We start from the raw sequence: 20,797 nt of genomic DNA on the forward strand, positions 1-20,797 counted from the left end.
CTAGTTTTCAAAAGGAAAATATTAAAATCTTTAACATCTATAATTTGACTGTTTGCTTAGTTTCTGGTAATTGTGTACTTTCATCACTTTAGCCCCACATCTCAACTTGGTCATTTTTAGCAGTGAACTCAGAAGTGTTATGAGTAGGGCAGCCCTGGTGGCTCAGTGGTTTAGTGTCGCCTTCAGCCCAGGGCCTGATCCTGGAGACCCGGGGTCGAGTCCCATGTCGGGCTCCCTGCATGGAGCCTGCTTCTCCCTCTGCCTATGTCTCTGCCTCTCTCTGTGTCTCTCATGAATAAATAAATAAAAACTTTAAAAAAAAAAGAAGTGTTATGAGTGCTCTTGGCACCAGGGGGGCTCACTCGGTTGAGCGTCCGACTCTTGATTTCAGCCTCAGGTCATGATCTCAGGGTTGTGGGACCAAACCCCATGTCAGGCTCAGTGCTCAGCGCAGAGTCTGCTTGTCCCTTTTCGTCTGCCCTTCCTTATTCATTCTCTCTCTCTCTCTCTCTCTCTCTCCCCCCCCACTATCTCTAAAATAAATAAAATCTTTTAAAGAAAGAATTGTTATGAGTATTCTCATATATTGATGAGAGACCCAGCAACTCCTAGTAGAGTAAAAGCAAAGGGTAGGGTTTCACTGCTGTCCTATCTGATAAGGTAAGAGAATTCAGTTCCCAAGTAAAACTATATTCCTTGGCATGTAGTGTAGAAGTGAATAATTTGTTTTCATAGCAAAGTGTGGAAAATGAGGTAGCAGTTTCTTCTCGCTAAACATGTTGCTTTCTTCTTTAAAGTATGCTGTCTTTGCTCATGACTTGATGGTGCTGTTTGTTTTTTTTGGTTTTGGTTTTTTTTGCAAGTATCAAGCAGTTGAAAGGGTTAACATGCTGGCCTCAACCCTCCAGTCAGTTTAAACATTAGAATCTTCCCTTGATCGTTATTTCCATTTATCAGTATCTGTTAAAAAAAAAAAAAAAAAAAAAAAAAAGGGATCCCTGGGTGGCGCAGCGGTTTGGCTCCTGCCTTTGGCCCAGGGCGCGATCCTGGAGACCCGGGATCGAATCCCACGTCGGGCTCCTGGTGCATGGAGCCTGCTTCTCCCTCTGCCTGTGTCTCTGCCTCTCTCTCTCTCTCTGTGTGACTATCATAAATAATAAAAAAAATAAAAATTAAAAAAAAAAAAAGACAGGATGCCTGGGTGGTTCAGTGGTTGAACGCCTGCTTTCAGCTCAGGATGTGATCCCAGAGTCCTGAGATTGAGTCCCACATCTCTCTGTCTCTGTCTCTTCCCGTGTCTGTCTATGTCTCTGTCTCTTTTGTGTCTGTCTATGTCTCTGTCTCTCATGAATAAATAAATAAAATCTTAAAAAAAAAAAAAAGACTAGGGATGTTGCTGGTTTAGTAAATGTCATATTGCCACCAGCCTTGCAGAAGGTTGTGACTTTGCCTTTGCACAGAGGAACAGGACAAGCATTTCTATTCACCACGACTATGACGCATCCTCAGGAGAAAAGTTAAGATGTTTGTGTACAGAGGAAACAGTAGGGCCTTGAACAACAAAATGCAGTATGATCAATTTCTCACCCACTAAGAGAAAGAAGTTCTCATATAGCTATCAGTCTTTCTTTCCTCCTTCTGTGTTGGTTGTTAATAAGCAACATAATATTTGCATTTCTCTGACCTGTGTTTTTAGGTATATTTCTGCACAATTCTTCCTCCTCTAAACACCAACCTAGAAGCTGTTCAGCTCCTTTTAAAGTATATATTTTTTTGCGTCCTCTACAGATTTTAAAATTTCCTTTCTAAAAATAGATATGCATTTTTTTTTAAGTATATGTGTTAGAAGCAAGATAGGTTAATTCTGCATTCGGTTCTCAAAGAACAGTCTTCTTAAATGTAAAAAATAAACCCCACTGGAAGTATATATATGTCTTTCATTGGGTACATATTTATTTGAATTAAGGGACCTATAATCAGTCACTGACATCTAAATTTGCCTTATTCCATTTCTCCAAAGTAATAATTTAAAATGATTATTGATAGCTTATCTTTAATTGTTTTCTCCCCCCAAAATTTCCTTGGATGTAGCATTGCTCAAAATGTGCACTCTCCCAGGGTTGATCTTATATTCTATATGTGGCTCCACTTTCTCTATTGCTTGCTTGCTGTCTGTTTACATATTTTTAAAAAATCTTACAATAATTTTGTTTATTAATACTCCACAGGAAATATTACAGTTCTTTTGCATATGCATCTTCTATTTCCTGAAATAGCTATATACACCTCTTAAAGAAATTAACTTTTTATGTTATAACCCCAACAGTTAATACAACACTATATACTCTCTAGGTATGTTCAATAAGTATTGTCTTCAAACCTTATTCTGCTCTCCATCCTATTCATGGCCCTAGTATCCTTTAAAATCTAAGATGAGGGATCCCTGGGTGGCGCAGCTGTTTGGCGCCTGCCTTTGGCCCAGGGCGCGATCCTGGAGACCCGGGATCGAATCCCACGTCGGGCTCCCGGTGCATGGAGCCTGCTTCTCCCTCTGCCTGTGTCTCTGCCTCTCTCTCTCTCTCTGTGTGTGTGACTATCATAAATAAATAAAGAAAAAAAATATTAAAAATAAAATAAAATCTAAGATGAGAGAGTGATCAGCAAAGTACATGCAAAACAGCAAGCAAATTTCAAAGGATGTCCCGAGAACCTTTTCTAATCCTGCTTTAAATTTCTGTGCTAATCACACAGATGGAAACCCATCTATGAATAAGTTGCCAGTCTTTAAAACAAGGCCAGAATGGTTTGTATTTGTAGTTCATGCCCTTGTCTTCTGGGATTCAGTAATCTTTTTAGCCTCTCACCACAGTAGTACATGTATATTCCTGAGTAGCAGGCTGATTGCCACTGATGGTACTAAAATGTTTTGATAGGAGCAGAAATATGCTGCCACCTTCCTCACAAGCCCAGCATTCAGAGATGACCTGTTTGCACGTGGGCCTGTGGTGTATCATTTTTTTGTACAAGAGCAGTAGAATAAGGTCTGACTCTGGTTGATTGAAGTGGTAGTTTTAGATTCCGATAAGAGGACCTATTGCTGGTGAGGGAGGTTGAAATTGCAGAATGAGTTTGCAGCGTGAGGCAGGTCTGCGCAGCAGCAGGTTGATTTGCACTGTGAGACAAGCAGCACACATAAACAGATGGCCCAACAATGAGTCAGAACGACAGATCCTGAACAGGTAGATTGGCTTTTGCCTGATTCTTACCAGGTTATAGAGAGTAGAATTTTAATTTGTCTGCCACTCTTAAAACTAAAAAACAAGTACTTAGTGAATGAAATTCTATTCATTGGGAAATGAAAAATATTCATGATTAGGCAGAGGAGAAATCTGATTGTCACACAGATCTGGACATTGAAAGGCCCAACATTTTCAGGAGCTGCTTCCTTAGGCATAGGTTGGTTTTATCTTTTGGCATATAGTCATTCAACATCATCATGCTAAATACTTTAGCATGTAATATGTAGCAAAAAATATTAAAATTTTATCGTTGATACTGGTGTTTTTTTTTTTTTTTTTGATACTGGGTTTTAAAGAATTACAAAATTTTAGTTGGAAGCCCAGATCTGATACTTGGGTTAAGAAAAGCATTTTTTAAAAGGATACTGTGGTGGTAAGTATCATAAAAACACACAGTAATGTAAGTTTGTAATGGTATTAAGCTAAAGAAAAATATTAATGGAAAAAATCCTTCCGTTTCATACATAAGGCATAGAAAAAAGGAAGAATATAGAATTCCCAGATCTAATCATCCATCTTCAAAATGTAAACAGTCGTTTCTCTGCCAAATGCTTTCAGAAGTACTAAGCATCTCATTAATTTTCAAAAACAAGATTTTGCTGTAGTTTTATAGCTCTAGAACAGTGTTTTAAATATAACATTTGATAAAGGAAATACTGTGCCGCTTGAGTTCCTATGCTTTAATTCTCTGTCAGGTTACATTTTTCATAGACAAACATCTTTAGTATATACATTTGACAAAGAAAGTGAGGTGGTAGTGAGTATCATTGTTAGGATACCTGTTGACCTTCCCTTAGGTCACCATTAGGAGATGTACCCAGAAGCACAAATTAGCATGACCGAAAACTTATTCTGAGATGTGTGAAGACTGTGAATGCCATTAGTTAAGGCAGAAGTATAAATATAGCTACCTTTTGTTTCCCAAATAATTGGGAGCCTATTCAAGATTAATTGTGCCAGCACCTACTTCCCAAATTGGCTTTCGTTTTATCTGCTCAAGCATGTAAAACCTAGTCTTTGCTCAGGGTAGAGAAAAGTACTAATCTACTCTTGGGCATATGGAAAGCGTTCTGGGTGCTACATTAAAAACTCCAGGAGAATGCATTATTAATGGAATAGGTCTCTTTCTCTCTCATAAAGGAAGTCATTTATGTGGCCACTGTCAAGAAGGGTAGAAATAGACTCAGTGCTAGTTCTTAACCATTTTTTTAAAATGAGTTACTGAGAGATGGGTAAGGAGAAATACTTTAGCATGTAAATTACTTTTACACCATGCAGCTTGTAGAAACCAGTGTGATCTAATTGTAATATAGATCACCCCGTATTGTGTCACCCTGTAAGCTTTAGTATCTTGAGTACATTTCTTACAGGATACCACATTATCAAAGGTTAGAAAAATAATAATAAATTTGGGGTCTTAGTACTGTAAAGATTATCAGAAGATTTTCAGATCAACTTCTGGGTTAAGTAAGTGGCCATCATCTGTTTGCTCATTGCAGGCTTTACGTTTTCTGTTTGTTTTTGTCCATACATGTATAATTGAGTTGAGGACGTGTGCCAGTAAGTAAAGGGGCTGTGGGGTTGTGTTGAGCTTCTGCTTAAGTCTGCAGTATTAAAGTGTTCCTTTTGTTGCGTGTGCTGGTCTTGCAGCCTCTGTAGAGCCTTATCAAATGCAGCCAGTTGGTGCTGCTGGTATGAAAGCACAGGGGAGCTCTCATGTGGAAGGTTAATGGAGTGTAATTATAAAGAAAAATGAACTGCTCAACCACTCTATCTCACTCTACCTGCACCAAGAGTGACAAGTGCTCTGATCTTTTATAAACCCTGGAGCAGAGGTTTAACTATCTAAAATTATGACAGTATAACTGTCAGACAAACAAACACCCTGTGAAGTATAGGTATGCACCCCTGTGTAGGAATGATTCCTTCCTGTTACAGGAAAGGAGCACCTTCAACCACCAAGAAAAGCTGCATGTTGAACATTGTACTTCTGCGCCACTTCTTCTTTTCTAGTCAATTTGTTCCATTTTCTCTTCCTAAATATACTTTCTCCCCTCTGATTAGTGGCAAGGCTGACAGCCTGCACAGGGGCAGGTCTATTCCAACGTATCCATCAGACGACAGGTATCCTTGCTTTCTCCAGGAAGATCCCAACCATCCTTAAATCAACTGGGTTCTTTCAAAGGGAATGGAGACAGTCATCTCTCCTCATGCTCAGCACCTGAACACAGTCGACTGTAGGAGGCCCAAGTACCACCTGACAGGTCTTTCTCTTAGGATCTACATGTAGCATAAAGATTACACACATTTCTGCGGGCTCAAGATAAAGTTCAATCCTTACGTCCTTCAGTTGAAAATATCACAGGAAATATTTAGTAAGGAAATTTGTGAAAATTGCAGCTGGGAGAGACAAGGACAGAGAAGGACCAAGGAGACGTTCAAAGGGTGTGATGACTAGACAAATCTGTGTTACTCGTGTGTCACATTGCCAGTGAATGTTGCAAAGTCGTCCTGCTACTGGAACAGCTGAAGGGTAAGCGGAGCTGGGTTGATTTAGTGCTTTTGCCAGCTCAGCAGAGAGTTGAAATAAGGTGTTGTGGAACCATGCAACAACAACAAAACCCATGGCACCTTGTTCTTACTAAGTTTGAAACACAACCACTCTTGGTGAGGCCATGCTGCCTACTGAGATAAGTAAATGCAGCACCACATCCATGAGGCCTGTGGAGACTAAACAGAAATGATGGCCGTGTCACTTGCACAGCAGTCTTATTGATACTGAGCCCTGGTCTTGCATGACGGGTCAGGGAGGAGCAGCCAGGATTTCTAGTAGAAGCTCTGGAAGTGAGGAGGCAGATTTAAAACCTCTCTTTGGGGCAGCCCTGGTGGCGCAGCGGTTTGGCGCCGCCTGCAGCCTGGGTTGTGATCCTGGAGACCCGGGATCGAGTCCCACATTGGGCTCCCTGCATGGAGCCTGCTTCTCCCTCTCCCTGTGTCTCTGCCTCTCTCCCTCTGTGTCTATGAATAAATAAATAAAATCTTTAAAAAAAAAAAAATAAATAAAATAAATAAAACCTCTCTTTGTAGTTTATAATGTTATTTCCCCGGCCCCTTTGCATATGACTTTTGATCATTTGTGCTCTATTTTAAAAGCAGAATAGCTGTATGGTTTTTATGGCAGTAGGATAAATCTGTTAATGAACAAAAATTTTAAATCCAGCTTTGTATTAGTGGCTGATACGTAATTTGCTGTGATATACACCTTTAAAAACCCACTGGAATCCAATAATTTACCAGTTTAAATGTTGCCAACATCCATTCCATTTATTAAATAGAAGTCATTGTTCCAGAAATGAAGTTTTGGCTTGAGATAGAAGGTTAGCAATAGAATCTTAACGTTGTCCATCACACTCCATAGATGGAGATGCATATCGTTCTTGTTGGTTTGGCTGCTAGAAAGGGTATCTTTGGTGACAGAAATATAGTCTCTGGCATTTTGGACCAAGTCATCTAGCACTGTCCAATCCCTTAAAGAACTTTCCCAGTCCTTTTAAGTGCTGAGAGCTGTTTATAGGAAGCGTGCCTCAGAGTGGACATAGTCAGTACAATTTGCTCCAGACTGATCTCTTGAGCTGTTCATGCCTCACCTCTGGCTGTCACATTTCCAACCCTGACCACATCCTCTGGCTTCTTTCCTGCTTGGTCCCTTCAGTTTGTTGCACAGCTTACTTCCTTGGTTTTCAACAGCCTGTCATTGTTTCCTGGCAGTTTACTGTATCTAGAGACTGATGTCCAGCAAAGGACATCTCTCCCCCTTGGCTCATCTCCCCACTCCAGTATATTTTACATTCAGTCAGTCCACTTGGATATCACCCAACCTCCTGTCAGCCCCAGAAGTGTTGGCTCAGACAAATGAGCTCCAGCTCTTTGTTCAGTGAACAGAGCTTCATTCAGACTAGTTTCTAGAGGATGAGGATTCCATATTCTAGTGCCTGTTTTACTGTCAGGTAACTATGCAACTTCTGGTTGGCCATTGGTCACAATATGCCTCACTTTCCCTGTCTGAATCAATGACACTTGCTCTAATCCACCCTACACAGTTGTGAAAATCTTATTTTCTAAGAGGGTATGAAAATTTACATGTGTAAAGTGCTACGTACATGTATGAATGATTACTTAAGCTAAAAATATCACACCATTAGGAAAATTGTGGACAGCAGTACCATCATTTTTCATCTAGGGTTCACTCAGAAAGTAGAATTCTTGAAAGTTTATTAAATAATCCATATTTTTGTAACATGAATTCCTTTTTTTCTTAATCATATAAGTTAAATGATTTTGAAAAGTCTCAGTACTCAAAAACGAGAACCGGTTAAATGTAGGAGATGTTGCTCATGTCCTGGTTGGGTTCCAAGTCTGATGATCACATTTTGCTTACTGTAATTCCCTGGACAGCTTCAACAAGGCAGTTTTCATTTTTCTGACCTCTACAATGCGGCTGTTTAAGCAGCTGCTTTCTCCAGCCCTAGAGGCAGCCACAGTTCAGTGCTTAGATAAACTGATTCCAATTCATTCTTCTTTGGTATGATGTGACAAGGAGGGGGTTAAATTATCTGTGAGGTATTTTAAGCTATTTTGATAAAGTCAGCACATTTCTGGAACACATTATTAATTTTTTCACTCTTCTATATTTTGTATGTAGCTGTTTGTCTCTCTCCTATCTTTGGATATTTTATCCTAACCATACTCTTCTCAGTACCCATTGATTACTTGCTTTGTATGTCTGCACTTCTTCCCACAAAAGTCACATCCCCACCCTTTTACAATAGTAAATTTTAATTAACCAGAAAGCCATATTATTTTTCTGGTTATCTGAAGTCCTTTTTGACTCACCTCCTATTGTTGAAAATATTTCTAAGTAATGGCTGATTTCTCTCCCAGGAACTACACTTCACTGAATGTAATTATTGCCTAGGGATTGAAGACTGGTAGCCCCTGGACTTAATCTAACTGGCAGAGATACTTTGTTTGCCTTGTAGTGTTAAAAGCAGTTCTTACATTAGTGCCTTTAGACAGGGCCCTCCCTCTTGAGTTGACCTTAGTCCTTATCACTCCTTATTATCTCATGGCTGGCCTGTTTCATTCATGTCCATTACCTGCCTGTGAGTTTTCAGTCCCAGAATGAAACATTTTTAATGATTTAGCTTCTTTGTAGTGTGTCAAGATCATCATTATGAGCATTAGTTTTCTGTGTATAGCACTTATAAAAAAGTATAGATCAAGAGATTGTATTCTTGCCATTCAGAGATTCATAGAATTTTAAGCAGAAGAGAATTTTGGAGACTGAGAAAAGCTGAGCCCAAGAATAGGTAGATAATATACCCAAAGTCACAAATGTAGCTTAGTGACAAATACGAGACTAGGTTTTTTTTTTTTTTTTAGCCTTTATATTATTTTTGCTGCATGATACTGCCTCTCTACGTATTTTTCCTAAGGGTGGAGGATATATATATATATATATATATATATATATATATATATATTACAATAGAAATAACAATTTTATCATATATATCTTAAATTTATATATCTTAAATATATATCATATATATCTTAAATATATATTTTTATGAGTTGCTTTTGTGACTTGCTATATTATGTAGTATATAGATGTGAGGGCTCATAGTCCCTTACCAGCAAGTAAAGTAATTAAGGGGGATCAAAGGGGTGGATTTGGAATTAGATATGAGGAACTAGAAGTATTAATTCAGTCTGACTCTACCCCTGGTTTGAGACTTAGGTCAAGTCATGCAGATACTCCAGGGCCGCAGTGTCCTACCTGGCAGGCAATATCTATCTGATAAAATTGCTGTTTCTATTGTAACCATTATAGAATTCACCACTGCCACATTAGACTGTGTCTAAAAGTCAAGAAACTGCTGTGGTACATCCAGACAATGGAATATTGCCCAGTGCTTAAAAGAACGAGCTATCAAGCCATGAAAAGACATGGAGAAACTTGAGATGCATATTACTAAAAGAAACCAGTCTGAAAAGGCTACCTGCTACATGATTTCAACTGTAGGACATTCTGGAAAAGGCAAAATTATGGAGATAATAAAATGGTCACTGGTTGCCCCAGAGGTTGGTGGGAGGGAGGTTTTAGGGCACAGACAGGTTTTAGGGCAATAAAACTATTCCATATACTGTAATAGTGTATACACGTCATTATACGTTGGTCAAAATGCATAGAATATACAGCATTGGGAGTGAATCCTAGTGTAAACTGGATTTTAGGGCCGCCTGAGTGGCTCAGCAGTTGAACGTCTGCCTTCAGTTCAGGGTGTGATCCTGGGATCTGGGATCGAGTTCCGCATCAGTCTCCCTGTGAGGAGCCTGCTTCTCCCTCTGCCTGTGTCTCTGCCTCTCTCTCTGTGTGTCTCTCATGAATGAATGAATGAATGAATGAATGAATGAATGAATAAATAAATAAATAAATCTATCTTTAAAAAAATAAAAAACAAACTGGATTTTATGTGATAATGAGGTGTCAATGTGTAGGTTTATCAGTTTTAATAAATATACTATTCTGATGGGGATGTTGATAGGGAGGGAGGGGAGTGCAGAGGACATATGGGAATTATCTGTACTCTCCACTCAACTTTACTATGAATTTAAAGCTACTCTAAAAAATAAAGTCTAATTTTAAAAATCAAGGGACTGATCTTATGTTCAGTACAGTGCACTCTCTTCTGACCCTGAACCTCGGTAATTTTGTTGGATATGGAAACTGAAGAATAGAGGTGTAAAAAGCATGAGCTCCACCTTTAGTTCTAAGAAGTATGCTGAAAGGAGATAAAAGCAACAAATCATTTTTACTGCAGCCGCAGCCATACCATCTTTTCTAAGCCTTGGAGGGTGTGTGTGTGTGTGTGTGTGTGTGCACGTGTGTGTGTAAAAACTAAATATTCACATAGAGATTCATGGGCTGGATTTAGTGGTTTTCATAGCCTGTGAAAAATGTTTTTCTTCACCCTTAAGATTTAATAAATTACTTAAATTTTTAACCAAATGCTTTTTATTCATTAGATTATTCATGCTTTTCTTCTATGTTGCTGAATCTCTAGCTCTCTACTAAAATTTCTAGTACTGACAAGTTAAAACAAAAAAGCAAACCCGCTCTGAAATTCTGAAAGATGAGTTCAAATTTCTTCTGTCTCTGATGCAGAAAACTCAGACTAAACACAGAGTAGTGCAAATCATCCTTTGTCACGTGTCTTGGAAGATCCAGTCCCTTGAAGTTAACCATCTCTCATCTTGGCAGTGTACATAGGTGATGGAATTGCTTCCTCTGGGTTGTTTTATGTAGAGTCTTGTCAGAAAGCAAATTTGTAACACTGATCATTTTTCTCTTTAAGTGATTGTAACAAATATTTGGTGATAAACTACTGAAATAGCAGATATTTGTGAAATTAAGAGACATTCATTTGGTAGCCTTGGAATCTCTTTTAAATCTATGTGTTTATGATGTTATGGGAGATGATAACAATTATGTTTTTATTTTTATTTTTTTTACAATTATGTTTTTAAACACCAAGAGTGTTGTTCAGAATGTACTTTTGTTAAGATACTTCCCAATTCAACATGTCAATGTTTAGTGATTTGTAAGACTTATTTTTTCACATGCAAGGAAAATACTACATTTCATCATAGAATATTTTCTACTTGATGTAGTCTGCCTGATGTAGTATATTATTCTAATAGTGTTGTCTTTTTCTCTCTTTTAAGGTAAAACTGCAGAATTAAGGATGGTCAAAAGATCCTCACGATTTAGACATGATTGATTCACGTCCATGTATTTTGCATGGAATTTAGTTACCTATTATGTTTACCTCTTCCAGCATCTTACTCTGCCTTGTGTTTTTGTGAAAAGAGGGCATCCTATGTTCTTTCATTGTACCTAGAGCTTGGAATAGGCAAAGCCATCTTTTATCTGAACAGTATCCCATAAAATGATAGAGGTTTTTGGTTTTGTTCCACCTTTTCCCTCCTGTTTTAGGATCATTACTGTGCTCAAATTGTATTTTCATATCCAACTTGTCAGGGACAGCTACTGCACAGCAACCTCCAATCATAATTCTTTTGTGAAGAAAACCAACCACAGCAGCTTCAGTACAGAGCAAAGAGAGAATTTCTATAGTGTATGGGACAACTCTGACATTAACAAGGCAATGCTGCCTTTTAAGTTGTGGAATAGAGCCATGGAATGATGAATGACAGCCTGGTGGTGTGTGCAGGTCTGTAACACATAGTTATAGAGGGGCATGCATTTTGATGAACTGGAGCTTAATTTACAAATTAATAGCCTCTGTGTCATATCTCATTGTGGTACAAACACAAAGATTCAGGCACTTTTTAATATTAGCAAGCAGCTAAATTGTGCAGATTATAAATGATTCTTATGTTTTTTTTTCTGCTGTTCTCATTACTGTGTTTGCTGGGTCAGGTTACATTTAAATTGGACATCTATTTCATGCATTCAGAATATGGCCCTGAATCACTATAGCAGTATAAGAAATCTGGACCATACCTAGATTTCTGTACAGGGAAATACTCCCTAATGTGTTTGATTTTTGAGATAGTCAACACGTAGCATTCTCTTTCTTAATCCTGTACTATTTTTGGTGATTCCCATTTGAAAAACTAACACAAAACTATTTGATGTTAAAAATCAAGTGATTGGGCAGCCCCGGTGGCACCGTGATTTAACGCCGCCTGCAGCCTGGGGAGTGATCCTGGAGACCCGGGATCGAGTCCCGCATCGGGCTTCCTGCATGGAGCCTGCTTCTCCCTCTGCCTGTGTCTCTGCCTCTCTCTTGCTCTCTCTGAATGAATAAATAAATAAATCTTTAAAAAAAATCAAGTGATTGAAATATAACCAACATTGGAAGTAAAAGTCACATTTAAGTAGCTGTTGCTCTCAGTTAAAATTCCTATTAGACAAATTGTATTATTCATTCATTATCATTCCTTATTTTCACATTGCCCTCAACAGTTTTCTAAAGAACTCTTCCATTAGTGCAGTGACCCTCAATATTTTTCTGAAACAGGCAGGACAGTGTAGCTTAGTGCTTCAAAGAAACACAGAGAACTTAATTGTAAGCCAAATAGGTTCTTATTTTGATTTCCTTCATCTTTTATTGTACAGAAATATCTTAAAACCATCATTCCCAGCACACATTGCTCTTTTTAAGACTTGTGTTTATACTATTTTGCCCTTACATCCAGGTATGTTACATGCCAGAGAACCTTAGTGCTCCAAGGGCCACATCTCTCCCGAGTACAACAGCTACACCCTTTCTTGTTGGATGCAAAAAATGGCAGTTCCCAGGTTCTTAGAAGGGTCCCTAGGTTTAGGCAGAGTCTAACTGAGGCAGTCTTAACAGTCTTTCATAGGGGTGGAGTTTATCTTTTAGGGCATGAATGAACTAAGAACCACATTTCAATCAGGTTATCAAATAAAGGATTTAATCCTCTATGGACATGGAATATAAAGCCCATTGTTATGAATAAAACATCTAATTTCCTGTGGAGACAGGATGTGAAACCTATTGATTTAAATACCATTGTGTGTGTGTGTGTGTGTGTGTGTGTGTGTGTGTTGAAGGAAGAGTAAACCCCAACAAATATTTTTTTAATTAAAAAAGTAAGCCAAAGTCTAATCAGTAACATGACATGTGTATTCTCCACCATCTGTTAAGCATCCATGTAGAGAATTTTGAACTTTATTTTTAAAAAACTATGATAATTCCAACTGCTGCTGTCTTTAATTCGTTTATATTGTACTGTAGAAATTCCATGACACTTTGCAGAACTCTAAAGTAAGTACCAGTGTTCCCAACTCTCTAAGATCAAGCAAATCCTCCTTAGTAGACAGCATAAACAGTTCACCACTGTATAAGATGAGGTGGTTGTAGATAATGCTTCTATCAAATGGGTGGTATGTTTAAAGGGTATATTCCTTTTTAAAAGGTTTTATAGGTTAGAAAGTATTTGTCTAATACTAACCCTGAAACTAAGTATCAGAGAGTCTGGGAAAAACTTTCCTAGTGCCTTATAAAACAAATAAAATGCAGTTATTTTTAGCTAAGTATATTTTTATATCTGCTGCTGCCAATATTCCTCCTCCTTCTTCTCTGTCAAAATTCTGTCCTGTTTGTCTCTCCTAGAACATTCATTCTCTAATAACTTCAGTGCATGTTCTTTCCTTGAATTTTACTTACTGCATTAGAAAGGGACTTATTTTGAATTTATTGTCTTTTCCTTGTGTTCTTGTTCATGAAATGATAGAATTTTCACTCAATTTTTGATTTCCCTTTAATAGTACATACCTTTTACCCAAGATTTAATTTTGTCACTAATTTTATGTCAGTAACACATCCCCTGTTCTTTAGAGGATAATTTTGTAGTAGCATTCTGCACACTGATATCATATCTCTTTCTAGTGTCTTCAGTGTTGATGAATATTGGTTTTACTTATGAATGCAGTGGTTGAATTTCACTCAGACAGTAAAGTTTGTTTTTTTTTAATCTGTGAGTAAATTTTGACTACAACAAATATACATTTTTTTTGAGATTTTGTTTATTTATTCATGAGAGACCTAGAGAGAGGCAGAGATATAGGCAGAGGGAGAAGCAGGCTCCATGTAGGAAGCCCAATGTAGGACTCGATCCTGGTTTCCAGGGTCATGCCCTGAGCCAAAGGCAGATGCTCAACCACTGAGTCACTCAGGCATCCCAACAAATATAAATTTCTCTGTGTTAGTTTTCTGCATAACAAAATTTAGTGTCACTTGTTTCATTTGAGCAATTGGTGAGTCTGAAGACCTGGAAATTTTTTTCACTGCATTTTAGGGAGGAAGACAGGTAAGATTTGTTCTTGTCTTGCTGGATTTGTGAAAAGTTACAGTCGTTTTCAGTCTCTGGTATGAAGGGTGCAGATTCTATTTTCAGATTATATGATTGATTCATGGAGGGGACAAAGGATGAATTTTTAAGGCAGTACCATGTAAGAAGATGTTTGAGTGGGTGTTGCCTTATCATAATTGATATAAAACAGATAATGCAGAGTGGAACACAAATAGGTTGAGTGACTGACTGAATCACTGACATGCAATTATAGAGGGCAAGGCCTTGTACCTGGAGCTCCTTTTGAGAGAAGCTTTTTAAAATTTGTGTGAGAATTTGATGAAAATAAAGTGGTGGCTTGATTGGAGGGAGGGAGGAGCTGTCCCACCAGCTCCCCATCTCCGTTCTTTATTGACTAGTGCCATGGAGCTTGGAATGATCGACTTATATAGCTGAAAAACGAACCCAATTTTCTGTTGAGTTGAACCTATAAACTTCTGTATTTTTCCTTGGGATCTATCTTGCTGTCGTGTGAACATGTTGATAGTATCGCTGAATGTCACAATATTGATCACCATGACTACCTGTCTCAGAAACTGTGACTTGAAGTGTTACAGGCTCTGTGAACTCTTCTGCCTGAACAAGTCCTGATAAAACCTAGTGATGTGAATGTCAGAGGAATCTGAAGCTTGGAATTACATGCTGGGTTTATGGAACAGTTCTTGACAGATGAATTGATCGGAGGGGGCGGTACTAGCCATTCGGGACACCAGGCCCAGTGGCCTATTGTTACAGAAAATATATTAAAGATGATAAGTTACTGACCTTTTCTCCCTCCCTTCTGCCTTCATTCTCTACAGCTTTTTCGTTTCTCATCTCCTTTCTCCCTGCTTCCTTTACTTTTTTACTTTCATTAACTTATTAGTCAGTGACAAATGGCCAGTATGTGACACTTAGCCTTTTCTCAAAGCTAAGGTTAATGTTCCAAGGTAATTAGCTCCATTGCAAGATCTCCTTTATATGTGAATAACATTGAAAATACCAGATTGTTTATTTTGTATAACCTTCTTTAATGACCAGCCAAAGTCATGATTTCTTTGTTTAAAACACATACTAATAAAAAATATAGGCTCACTTCCTGTGAAAATGAGAGAATACTTAAGAACTTTGCTTGATAGCACGTAGCTAAAATTTATGAAATTTGATAGCTATGTTCTCTTACTGCCACTTAACTGGTACTGATCCGATGGCCTGCTGGAGTTAAAGTAACTGGTATGTTTGCCAGAGCTGCAGGACTAAAGCTCTAGAACAAGACTGGGTGGTGGGACTTAGAAAAGCCAGCTAAAGCACACGGCAGCTCCTGTATTAGCCAGCCCTTTTTAAAAGAGGGCTGCTGGACACCTAAGGCAGGCTTCCACTGTGGAGCTCACTTAACTTCAAATTGTTGGTTTTAAAAACACAGCGATAGATATTTAAGTGACAGAAGGTATCAATGCTTCCCTCAGACCTTGATTTTTTTAATTTCATAGACATGCACAGCTACACGCTTGGCATTCTTCTAATGTGAATGTAGCAAGGAGGGCAGGGGCAGTGCATTTCTGGGTGGTGCTCAGAAATACACCAAAGCCTTCTTTCAAAGAAAATTTTATCCAGCTCATATGATCTAACCTGTGTCCTATATGCATGGCTTTCTTCTCTTACCCTCCCCTTCTCTCAATGGCTAATATAAGTTTGTAAGTATTTTGATCCCTGTGCCTCCCCACAGGTTCTACAGGCTTTGTTTCAGGCCCTGGGGGAGGAACAGTTGTGAATGCAGTGTGACTCACTGACTCCCACTTTCCTGATCCTGTTTCTGATTGGTCGTCACCTTGTTCTAGCCATATGGCTGCAGAGTACTCTAGCCTGCATCCCTTCCTCGTTTTTTCCCCTACTGTTCCCTTCTGTTGTACGCAACGCTGGGAGTGGGTTCCGGGCTTTGTTTCTTGCTTCTAGTTTACCCCGGTTAGACAGTAAGTAGGAGAGCACTCTGTATTTCCCAGGGATGGCTGTAAAGGAAAAAAAAAAAAAATCTCTTCCTTTTGTGTCTGGTAGAGTAATTATTTCGTTTCCTATGCTGCTTTTGTTCAAAGTTTATTTTTTGGCAGGTGTCACATTGGCATTCTATTATTTCCTCATGATTTCAAATAATCTCTCCCTGATTTGAGCTGGGGTTTTTTGTAGAGGCTCTAGGAGTTCCTTTCTTGGGCTACTGATGGTACACTTCAGTTGATTTGTTACTATGTTTGTTTAATGCAGTTACATGTTAGGGAGGGGGACTGAAAGCAACTCTCAACAATGATTTAATTGTTAAATGTCATAATGTTCTGGCAGTCACCAAGCAATAAAACCTGCCTGTGATACTCAAAATTTTATCTGTAGCACCACTGCCACTACTTGCCCTTCTCCTAAACTGTATCAGTTCAATTACTCTATCTTTTATCCTTGAGAAATAGGATTTTGAAGACTTGAAAGTTAATTTTTTATAAAAATGTGATATTTTTATTAATTTGCATTTTTATTATTCTGCAGATGGTTTCTGCAAAGACTTTGGACTCTGCATCCTTTTTTCTTTTCTTTGTAATATTTAACTATTCAACTATTCAATATTAACTATTCAAAGAGACAGTGCTAGCAGAGTATAAAGTTTAGCAGACTTCTCTCCCTGCCCCAAATTAGCCTTTATATGAAATTTTTATTGCCTAAAAAGAATCAATAAAGGCATAAAAATTCTCTTAATAATATATTTTGTACTGACAAGTCCATTTTATAAATGTTTTAATATTCAGATATGTTAAGCAAGTAACCTTACGTGTTTGGATTCTTTAGAGGATATGTGCAATGAAGTTGGTTAGAATCATAAAGGGGAATTTGAAAATCAACCTGGCCATATGGTTCCACTTAACTCTTTAATAATCTTCATTTACTTCTTTTTCTTCATTCATGATCTATATTAGAAAATGGCCGTCTATTTTATCAGAAATAACAAACCTCAGCTGGTGAACTCACTTGAAAGTATATGAGTGTTGCTTATACTTGCTTTCAGCTATCAGGCCAAGAAAGGCAGCCCAAGTCTAGCCTCAGATGATTTTATATAGCATATTCCCTGAGTCATTTCCTGGTCCCTGGTCCCGGTCACTTTATACGTCCTGTGAAGAGACATTTACTTAGCTGCATATTTCTAGCCCAGAGTATAATTGTGGACAAAATAGGTCCTTGCCCTCATGGAGCTTACATTGTGTTGAAATATATTATAGTAATGGAAGTATCCAAATACACATTTTTCTTAGATTTGAATAAGATCTAGAAAATTCAAGAAAGTTTGGTTTTTAAATTTTTATCCTATGTAACTAAATCCCTACTCAGCCTAAACAGATAGGGTCTGTGTGCATTCCCACAGACCCTATCCCAGCAAAGAGGTCCTGCTCCTGAGTTATATATTTGAGTGGTTTAGAATAAATATTGTTTGGCATATTTCTGAGATCAGATCTATATAAAAGTCTGTTTAACGTTTGAAACCGATATATGATGTTTGTTTAAATAATGAAAATTAGGGATCCCTGGGTGGCGCAGCAGTTTGGCGCCTGCCTTTGGCCCAGGGCGCAATCCTGGAGACCCGTGATCGAGTCCCACGCCGGGCTCCCGGTGCATGGAGCCTGCTTCTCCCTCTGCCTATGTCTCTGCCTCTCTCTCTGTGTGTGTGTGACTATCATAAATAAATAAAAATTTAAAAAAATGATGAAAATTAGTATGGCCAGTGTCTGTAACCAGATACAAAAAGTTAAATGACCAACAATGTACCAGTAACAGTTGTGAGTACTTAACATCCAGCAGCTTTGTACTCATAAAAACCCCAAGGATATGTTAATTTCCTCACTTTACAGAACAGGAAATAGAGACACAGATAGGTTAAGTAACTTGACAAAAACATCAGAGAGCTAGTAAGTAGCAAAACTGAAATTTGTGTCTCCAGAGTCATTCTCATGGCTACACTCTTCTTGCCCTTCCACCACCAAGCTAATAATAGTTAAGAAATCTGAGCTTGACTGTGTGAGCTCCATGATCTTTTCTTTTCCTCTGTATGGCTCAGTTTCCCTTGATATATAAAATGTTTCTAATGCTATTGATTTCTCCTTAGAGGTGGAGTCTGTACCTTTTAGATATAACAAGTTTTAGATTAAGCTGGTTACAGAAAGATGTCAGAGGTACAGAGCTCTGCTGCATATTTCACAAAGTGGATAGAGCAATGTTCTAATAGATATTATTTCTTTTTGTCTTCATGGGGTAGAAAAGAGTAGTTGAACAGCTCCGGAAGAACCTGATAGTAAAGCAAGAACAACCAGACAAGTTCCAAATACAGCCATTACCACAATCTGAAAACAAACTACAAACAGCACAGCAGCAACCACTGCAGCAGCTACAGCAACAACAGCAGTACCACCACCACCACGCCCAGTCGGCTGCACCCTCTCCCAACCTGACTGCTTCACAGGTAAAAGTATGGAGAGAGCCCTGTAGGCTTCCTGCTCTAGGTTGACTTATTATTGGTCATGTAGACTACGGCTTGTTTCAGACCATACTGAGCTCAACTAGCACTAGACAAAAGTTATGTTGATTACTTTTTTATACTATACACTGGGGTAAAAATCACTTGAAATTCATTGGCAAAAGGAAATGATATTACTAAGGAGCAAAAGTTAAATGATTTCCCACCTGTCCAAAGAGGGGAAAGGTAGTCAGTGACAAAGAAAAATCACTACTCTGTGTTAGAACAGAACTAACGTCTTAATTTGAATTTCTGGAAGTATTTGCATTTGTTCTAAAAGTCTGTGTGACTCTGCCTCCTCTGGAATTGTTTTGCTGGAAATTAGCAATTAGGTATGGAGATATTCCAGGAGCAGTACCCTTGGAACCAGGTAGAAAGACATTCAGAAGAAGGGTGATATATTTCCATTATTCAGGGAAACAGAATATTTGCTTCTAAGTCCATATTCATGAGCAGATGAATTTGTTCTAATATACTGAATGAAATCTGAAATGGAACCTACAGGTCCAAACTAGAACTAAGAACTGAAGACTTAATGACATCCTAACTTGGTATAGCTGTGTGGATGTTTTTACTGAAAGGGCCATTGAAACTAGCATTTAAGGATCATAAGGCAATCAAGATGTACAATAAGGACATATTTGGGAATAACATCCAGTTAAGAATACTGTTCAGCCTTGGTCTCCAGACACCTACATGTAATATGGGCATACCTTTTTAAATGGGATGACTGAGCAGTGCTTCCTGTTCCTTAGGGATCACAACCCTTTTAAGACTTGGGTAAGAGCTATGGATCCTCTCCCCAGAGTAATACACATTCACACCTAGTAACACTCATTTTTGTGTATGATTTCAAGGATGTTGAGATCTTCTAAAACTCAAGCATAGGCATCTTTCACCCACAAATATCAAGTCTTCAGTATATCTTTATAACATAGAGGAGATATTATAATTTACTTGTTATTCACTGTTTATGGACAATGGGCTGGTTCACATATAAAATTGTTCAAGTTAAGAATACATTAATTGTAAAAAATGCTAACGATTACTAAAGGTAGTTGACATTTAGTAAAGGTTGCTATATACTGCTACTCTCCTGAGTGCTTTACGTATGGAACATACACAGTCCTTACCCCAACCCTAATAAGGAAGGTATTATTATTATTATTCTATTTTATAAAAAAGAAAACTAAGGTACAGAGAGATTAAGTAATTATCTAAAATCATATAGGTAGTATGTGTGGTAGAGCCAAGATTTGAACCCAGATGTTCTGGTGAAAAAGTCTGTCCATTCACTGCTCTTTTGTACTGCCATACAATACCAAAAAAGAAAATGCCAACATTATGTCAAATGCCAAAGTAGGAAAAAGAGTAATTCCTGTTGTAAATCAGATAGCTAGAGCATAAATTTTACCATAATCTCCAAGGCTATTTGAAAATTAAGCATTCAAACTGACTTCTAAAACCCCCTGACTAGGACTTGTGTTTCTTCTGAAGGATTGCTTATCAGATTACTTTTGTTAGAGTTGATTAGTTTGTTCTCATTGCAAAGTACACTTTCATTAGAAAGTATTTACATGGAAGAATTCATTCTTTCCTGGTTGTTAGGAGTCTTTCTCTTAACCCATGGAAGCTTCCTGTTCAAGTAACATTACATGTCCCACAAATCAGAGGAAATGCTTATATAATTCTTATAATAGCTGTTCCCTTCCCTAATAATCTTGAGTTCTGTGCTGCTTTGGGATGGTGAATGACAGTAAGGGGCCAAGGGCTGTCCCCAAAACAGTGTTGTATGGCATCTCTCCACCTGGTGGCCCACCTGATATATTTAATTGTTGTATCTAAGCTTGTTTTATACTATTTTGTTTTGTTAAATGCAGATGTGTAATGTTAAAAGCTAAAAGACCATCCAAGTTTTTGGTTTCTGTCTTTCAATAAACTGTCCGTATTTATTGGGTGTTCTCAGTGTGCTCGATTCTAGTATACAAAGAGGTAGTGATCCCTGCCT

The 20,797-nt window shown here is 38.1% G+C and overlaps 1 protein-coding gene across 19 annotated transcripts in view; it reads left to right on the forward strand.

Moving 5' to 3' along the window:
- PHF21A (PHD finger protein 21A) overlaps positions 1 to 20,797 on the forward strand; it is a 193,598-nt gene that overhangs the window by 124,538 nt on the left and 48,263 nt on the right. For all 19 annotated transcript variants that reach the window (XM_038563466.1, XM_038563469.1, XM_038563477.1 and 16 more), the window contains one exon: positions 18,532 to 18,735. In XM_038563466.1, coding sequence (XP_038419394.1) covers positions 18,532 to 18,735 — 204 coding nt within the window. The remainder of the gene's footprint in view (positions 1 to 18,531; positions 18,736 to 20,797) is intronic.

The sequence above is a fragment of the Canis lupus genome, chromosome 18, assembly GCF_011100685.1.
Source record: "Canis lupus familiaris isolate Mischka breed German Shepherd chromosome 18, alternate assembly UU_Cfam_GSD_1.0, whole genome shotgun sequence".
In the NCBI taxonomy this organism is placed as follows: domain Eukaryota; kingdom Metazoa; phylum Chordata; class Mammalia; order Carnivora; family Canidae; genus Canis; species Canis lupus.